The 7,207-nt window shown below is 52.2% G+C and overlaps 1 protein-coding gene across 1 annotated transcript; it reads right to left on the reverse strand.

The window, feature by feature from the left end:
* Positions 1 to 5,571: 5,571 nt before the first annotated feature.
* On the reverse strand, positions 5,572 to 6,996 carry LOC121274014 (pollen-specific leucine-rich repeat extensin-like protein 3). Its single transcript, XM_041181143.1, has 2 exons — positions 6,719 to 6,996; positions 5,572 to 6,613 (listed from the first exon to the last, which is right to left on the reverse strand). The coding sequence occupies exons 1-2, from the start codon at positions 6,977 to 6,979 to the stop codon at positions 5,762 to 5,764; spliced, it is 1,113 nt and encodes a 370-aa protein (XP_041037077.1). The 5' UTR covers positions 6,980 to 6,996; the 3' UTR covers positions 5,572 to 5,761.
* Between the last annotated feature and the right edge of the window lie 211 nt (positions 6,997 to 7,207).

Raw genomic sequence — 7,207 nt, forward strand, 5'->3', positions numbered from 1 at the left:
CTCACTCATTCAATCACACGCACGTACAGAGACTCACACACACTCTCTCACACACACACACACATACACAAACAAACAGAGCAGGCTTGGGCTTCATCATCAATCCACCGCCCCCAAACATCTCTGTATAACATTCTTCATTCTGGATTCCCAAAAGCAACAATATGACCAGTTCACTAAATAAGAGAGTGGGCAAGGATTGACCCAAGACAACACTCCCAAAGCAAACCCAACTGGAACAGTTAGAGGGTGCTTTATTCTCTATCTAACCCTGTGCTGTACCTGACCTGGGAGTGTTTGAGGGGGACAGGGTAGAGGGAGCTTTACTCTGTATCTAACCCCATGCTGTACCTGTCCTGGGAGTGTTTGATGGGGACAGTTTAGAGGGAGATTTACTCTGTATCTAACCCCGTGCTTTACCTGTCCTGGGAGTGTTTGATGGGGACGGTGTAGAGGGAGTTTTACTCTGTATCTAACCCCGTGCTTTACCTGTCCTGGGAGTGTTTGATGGGGACAGTGTAGAGGGAGCTTTACTCCGTATCTAACCCCGTGCTGTACCTGTCCTGGGAGTGTTTGATGGGGACAGTGTAGAGGGAGCTTTACTCCGTATCTAACCCCGTGCTGTACCTGTCCTGGGAGTGTTTGATGGGGACGGTGTAGAGGTAGCTTTACTCCGTATCTAACCCCGTGCTGTACCTGTCCTGGGAGTGTTTGATGGTGTCACCGTAGAGGGAGATTTACTCTGCATATAACCCCAGGATCTACCAGTCCGAGGAGTGTTTGATGGGGACAGTGTAGAGGGAGATTTACTCTGTATCTAACCCCGTGCTGTACCTGTCCTGGGAGTGTTTGATGGGGACAGTGTAGAGGGAGATTTACTCTGTATCTAACCCCGTGCTGTACCAGTCCTGGGAGTGTTTGATGGGGACAGTGTAGAGGGAGCTTTACTCTGTATCTAACCCCGTGCTGTACCTGTCCTGGGAGTGTTTGATGGGGACAGTGTAGAGGGAGATTTACTCCGTATGTAACCCCGTGCTGTACCTGTCCTGGGAGTGTTTGATGGGGACAGTGTAGAGGGAGCTTTACTCTGTATCTAACCCCGTGCTGTACCTGCCCTGGGAGTGTTTGATGTGGACAGTGTAGAGGGACATTTGCTCTGTATCAAACCCTGTGCTGTACCTGCCCTGTGAGTGTATGATAGGCATATTTTTAAGCGGGAGTTACTCGGTATCTAACCCCGTGCTGTATCTGTCCTGGGAGTGTTTGATGGTGTCACCGTAGAGGGAGTTTTACTCTGCATATAACCCCAGGATCTACCAGTCCTGGGAGTGTTTGATGGGGACAATGTAGAGGGAGCTTTACTCTGTATCTAGCCCCGTGCTGTACCTGTCCTGGGAGTGTTTGATGGGTCCTTGTAGAGGTAGCTTTACTCTCTATCTAACCCCGTGCTGTAACTGCCCTAGGAGGGTTTGATGAGGACTGTGTAGAGGGAGATTTATCCTGTATCTAACCCTGTTCTGCACCTGTCCTGGGAGTGTTTGATGGGGACAGTGTAGAGGGAACTTTACTCTGTATCTAGCCTTGTGCTGTACCTGACCTGCGAGTGTTTGATGGGGACAGTGTAGAGGGATGTTTACTGTGTATCTAAGCTCGTTCTGTACCAGTCATGGGAGTGATTGATGGGGACAGTTTAGTGGGAGCTTTATTCTTTATTTAACCCCGTGCTGAGCATGTCCTGTGAATGTTTGATGGGGACAGTGTAGAGGGAGTTTTCCTCTGTATCTAACCCTGTGGTTTACCTGTCCTGGGAGTGTTTGATGGGGACAGTGTAGAGGGAGCTTTACTCTGTATCTAACCCCGTGCTGTACCTGTCCTGGGAGTGTTTGATGGGGACAGTGTAGAGGGAGCTTTACTCTGTATCTAACCCCGTGCTGTACCTGTCCTGGGAGTGGTTGATGGGGACAGTTTAGAGGGAGATTTACTCTGTATCTAACCCCGTGCTGTACCTGTCCTGGGAGTGTTTGATGAGGACAGTGTAGATGGAGCTTTACTCTGTATCTAACCCCGTGCTGTACCTGTCCTGGGAGTGTTTGATGGGGACAGTGTAGAGGGAGCTTTACTCTGTATCTAACCCCGTGCTGTACCTGTCCTGAGAGTGTTTGATGGGGACAGTGTAGAGGGAGCTTTACTCTGTATCTAACCCCGTGCTGTACCTGTGCTGAGTGTGTTTGATGGGGACATTGTAGAGGGAGATTTACTCTGTATCTAACCCCGTGCTGTACCTGTCCTGGGAGTGTTTGATGGGGACAGTGTAGAGGGAGCTTTACTCTGTATCTAACCCCGTGCTGTACCTGTCCTGGGAGTGTTTGATGGGGACAGTAAAGAGGGAGCTTTACTCTGTATCTACCCCCGTGCTGTACCTGTCCTGGGAGTGTTTGATGGGGACAGTGTAGAGGGAGATTTAACCTCTATCTAACCCCGTTCTGCACCTGTCCTGGGAGTGTGTTATGGGGACAGTGTAGAGGGAGATTTAACCTCTATCTAACCCCGTTCTGCACCTGTCCTGGGAGTGTTTGATGGGGACAGTGTAGAGGGAGATTTACTCTGTATCCAACCCCGTGCTGTACCTGTCCTGGGAATGTTTGATGGAGACAGTGTAGAGGGAGCTTTACTCTGTATCTAACCCCGTGCTGTACCTGTCCTGGGAGTGTTTGATTGGGACAGTGTAGAGGGAGCTTTGCTCTGTATCCAACCCCGTGCTGTAGCTGACCTGGGAGTGTTTGAAGAAGACAGTGTAGAAGGAGATTTACTCTGTATCTAACCCCGTGCTGTACATGTCCTGGGAATGTTTGATGGGGACAGTGTAGAGGGACATTTACTCTGTATCTAACCCTGTGCTTTACCTATCCTGGGAGTGTTTGATGGGGACAGTGTAGAGATGGCTTTATTCTATATCTAACCCCGTGCTGTACCTGTCCTGGGAATATTTGATGAGGACAGTGTAGATGGAGATTTACTCTGTATCTAACCCCGTGCTTTACCTGTCCTGGGAGTGTTTGATGGGGACAGTGTAGAGGGAGATTTACTCTGTATCCAACCCCGTGCTGTACCTGTCCTGGGAGTGTTTGATGTGGATGGTGTAGAGGGAGCTTTACTCTGTATCTAACCCCGTGCTGTACCTGTCCTGGGAGTGTTTGATGGGGACAGAGTAGAGGGAGATTTACTCTGTATCTAACCCTTTGATTTACCTGTCCTGGGAGTGTTTGATGGGGACAGTTTAGAGGGAGCTTTATTCTATATCGAACCCCGTGCTGTACCTGTCCTGGGAGTGTTTGATGGAGACAGTGTAGAGGGCGATTTACTCTGTATCTAACCCCGTGCTGTACCTGTCCTGGGAGTGTTTGATGGGGACAGTGTAGACGGAGCTTTACACTGTATCTAACTCCGTGCTGTACCTGTCCTGGGAGTGTTTGATGGAGACTGTGTAGCGGAAGCTTTACTCTGTATCTTACCCAGTGCTCTACCTGTCCTGGGAGTATTTGCAGGGGACAGTGTAGACGGAGCTTTACTCTGTATCTAACCCCGTGCTGTACCTGTCCTGGGAGTGGTTGATGGGGACAGTGTAGAGATGGCTTTATTCTATATCGAACCCCGTGCTGTACCTGTCCTGGGAGTGTTTGATGGGGACAGTGTAGAGGGAGCTTTATTCTATATCGAACCCCGTGCTGTACCTGTCCTGGGAACATTTGATGGGGACAGTGTAGAGGGAGCTTTACTCTGTATCTAACCCCGTGCTGTACCTGTCCTGGGAGTGTTTGATGGGGACAGTGTACAGGGAGCTTTACTCTGTATCGAACCCCGTGCTATAGCTGACTTGGGAGTGTTTGATGGGGACAGTGTAGAGGGAGATTTACTCTGTATCTAACCCCGTGCTGTACCTGTCCTGGGAGTGTTTGATGGGGACAGTGTAGAGGGAGATTTACTCTGTATCTAACCCTGTGCTGTATCTGCCCTGGGAGTGTTTGATGGGGACAGTGTAGAGGGAGATTTACTCTGTATCTAACCCTGTGCTGTATCTGCCCTGGGAGTGTTTGATGGGGACAGTGTAAAGGGAGATTTACTCTGTATCTAACCCTGTGCTGTACCTGTCCTGGGAGTGTTTGATGGGGACAGTGTACAGGAAGATTTACTCTGTATCTAACCCCGTGCTGTTTCCCTGATTGCTTTGCCGCTCCCCCTCTCTGGCTGTCGGCCTCTCCCTTCTCCTGTGCTTCTCTGTCCCACGTTGACAGCACATTCCCACATGCCGCTCACTCAGTGACGAGGAGCTGTGCTGTGCTGTGCTGGCGAAGCCTCAGTGTCCTGGTTTGAGGTGTTGGTGTCGCTCAGAGGGAGGACTCTCTGAAGGGGTAGAGAGAGAGAGAGTTGACTCTAAAGAACATCCCATGTGGACCCAGGCTGCAGGCAGTCTGAACCTGACCTGTGATCGCTGCCCTCTCCTCTCCTACCAGCGGTCCTGCTCCCATTTAGATCCTGATCCGAACGCTCAAATACTGACTATGGGCAGGTTCTCCATTCCCGGGTGTGTCCAGCCAACACTCCATGGCAGCCAAGACCAACATGCAGCCATTAGCAGCTCCGATTCTGCTGGAGAGTTCCTCATCCCAATCCCTCACCCCCTGGTCACTCTCTAAGGGCAGCACAGGTTGAGGACAGGGACTTGTCCCCCACCCCCTTCCCAACGTCGGGTGCTTTGTTTCCAATGGTGACTGAGATATTCAGCAGAAGTTTAACGGCGAGAGGAACCATCCTGGAGGTAACTAGAGAGGTTGATGTTGAACCCGAGTTAATGACTGACCCTCGGTTTGGAGTGACGCACAGACTGAGAATAAAAAGCAGGCGTGAGAGGCAGAGTTTGGTTGTATTAAATTGTCCGTTTTATTTTGTTATCGAAGGTTACACTGAGGTTTCCGTTTTGATGACAGGAATTTTGGACAGTGCAAGCACAAGTGGGAAGGATGACATTACAACATTGCACACACACACACACACACAACAAAGAGTTTTAGCAGCTGAAAACTGGGCAGAGGAACCCCAAACAACTCAGGGAACGAGCTTCTCAATTCAATACTTTTCCTCCATGAGCACCTCTCCCTCCCTGTCTCTCTCCCTCTCCCTCTGTGTCTCTCTCTCTCCCTCTGTCTTTCTCTCCCTCTGTCTCTCTTCATCTCCCTCTCTCTCTCCATCTGTCTCTCTCTATCTTTCTCTGTCTATCCCTCTGTATCTCCCTCTCCATGTCTCTATCTCTCTTACCCTCTGTTCCCTATCTCTCTCTCCCCCTGTCTCTGTCTTTCTCTCCTCTCTTTCTCTCTCTCTCCATCAGTCTCTCTCTTTCCCTCTATCTCTCTATCCTTCTGTCTCCATCTGTCTGTCTCTCCATTTGTTTCTCTCTCTCCATCTGTCTCTATCTCTCTCTGCGTCCTTCTCTCCCTGTCTCTCCACCTCTATCTCCATGTCTCTATCTCTCTCTCTCCCTCTGCCTCTCCACCTGTTTCTTCATTTCTCTTTCCCTATCTCTATCTGCCTTTATCTCTCTCTCTCCCTCCCTGCCTTTCTCTGTCACTCTCCTTCCATTCCTCCCTCTCTCTGTCTCTCTATCTTTGTCTCTTCTCTCTCACTCTGGAGTTGGATGGAGAGACCTTTCCTAGGTTGGGCCAGTGGAAGGAGAGGGGAAGCAGCCTCCAGATCCTGTGAATCTCACTCAGACTCTCCCCCTCGAGTGAGGGGATTTGTTGGAATCTTCACACTCCACAGGAATGCGAGGCCATGTTGAACCGGCGCAAGGTCCGTGTTCGATCAGCTTGGCCGGAGGGTGTGGAGCCGCTGCTTGATGTGGGGCCTGTGCTCGTTGATGTGGGTCTCGGGGGGACCCCAGGTTAATGGGGGTCAGTGGGGGAGGGGGAGGAATGAGGGGTGGTGGGGAGTCATAAACACGTCCAAGGTTTCTAACATGGAAATGTGGGGGGGTGGTGGCGGGGGGGTCAAAGCTTAAACACTGTCCTCGGCTTGAATGTGGGCCGGTGGGATTAAATGCAGACCGGAGCGGATTGAACGCAGACCGGAGTGGATTGAACGCAGACCGGGGGTATTGAATGCAGACCAGGGGAGGTGGGATTGAACGCAGACCGGAGCGGATTGAACACAGACCGGGCGGGGGGGGGGGGAGGAATTGAAGGCAGACCGGGGGGGATTGAACGCAGACCAGAGCGGATTGAACGCAGACTGGAGGGGATTGAACGCAGACCGAAGGGGATTGAATGCAGACTGGAAGGGATTGAATGCAGACCAGAACGGATTGAACGCAGACCGGAGCGGATTGAATGCAGACCGGTGCGGATTGAACGCAGACCGGAGGGGATTGAACATAGACCGGAGCGGATTGAACGCAGACCGGTGCAGATTGAACGCAGACCGGAGCGGATTGAACGCAGACCGGAGCAGATTGAACGCAGACCGGAGCGGATTGAACGCAGACCGGAGCGGATTGAACGCAGACCGGGGGGTTTGAACACAGACCGGGGGGGGGAGGGGTGGGATTGAACGCAGACCGGAGGGGATTGAACGCAGACCGGAGCGGATTGAACGCAGACTGGAGCGGATTGAACGCAGACCGGAGCGGATTGAACGCAGACCGGAGCGGATTGAACGCAGACCGGAGGGGATTGAACGCAGACCGGAGCGGATTGAACGCAGACTGGAGCGGATTGAACGCAGACCGGAGCGGATTGAACGCAGACCGGAGCGGATTGAACGCAGACCGGAGCGGATTGAACGCAGACCGGAGTGGATTGATCGTCGGCTGAGGCAGATCAAATGCAGGCTGAAGGTGATCAGGACGCGGGCCGTGGGTGGGAGGAGCATGGGCTGGGGGTTGGGGGGAATGCGGGCTGATCAAATGAAGGTGTGGGGGCTCCAACATGGACCAGGGGGGCTGGGGTGGGGGGGCGGTGACTGAATGTGGATGGAGGTTGTGGGGGGGGGGTGTTGGAGCAGACTGGGGGTGGGGGTGGGGGTGGTTCACCAACATCATTCACACTCGCTCACTCGCACACACTCGCTCACTCACTCTCGCACACTTGTTCACTCACCCTCGCTCGCACACTCGCCCACTCACACTCACTCTCACACCCTCGCACACACTCGCTCG

Source organism: Carcharodon carcharias (genome assembly GCF_017639515.1).
Source record: "Carcharodon carcharias isolate sCarCar2 chromosome 29 unlocalized genomic scaffold, sCarCar2.pri SUPER_29_unloc_19, whole genome shotgun sequence".
In the NCBI taxonomy this organism is placed as follows: domain Eukaryota; kingdom Metazoa; phylum Chordata; class Chondrichthyes; order Lamniformes; family Lamnidae; genus Carcharodon; species Carcharodon carcharias.

Bases quoted from the DNA above. Each gene is read 5' to 3' on its own strand.
- LOC121274014 (XM_041181143.1), bottom strand. From the start codon at position 6,979: ATGTTGGAGCCCCCACACCTTCATTTGATCAGCCCGCATTCCCCCCAA. The intron at 6,614-6,718 runs CTCCGGTCTGCG...GCGTTCAATCCC, and splicing joins TCCGGTCTGCGTTCAATCCC to CTCCGGTCTGCGTTCAATCC.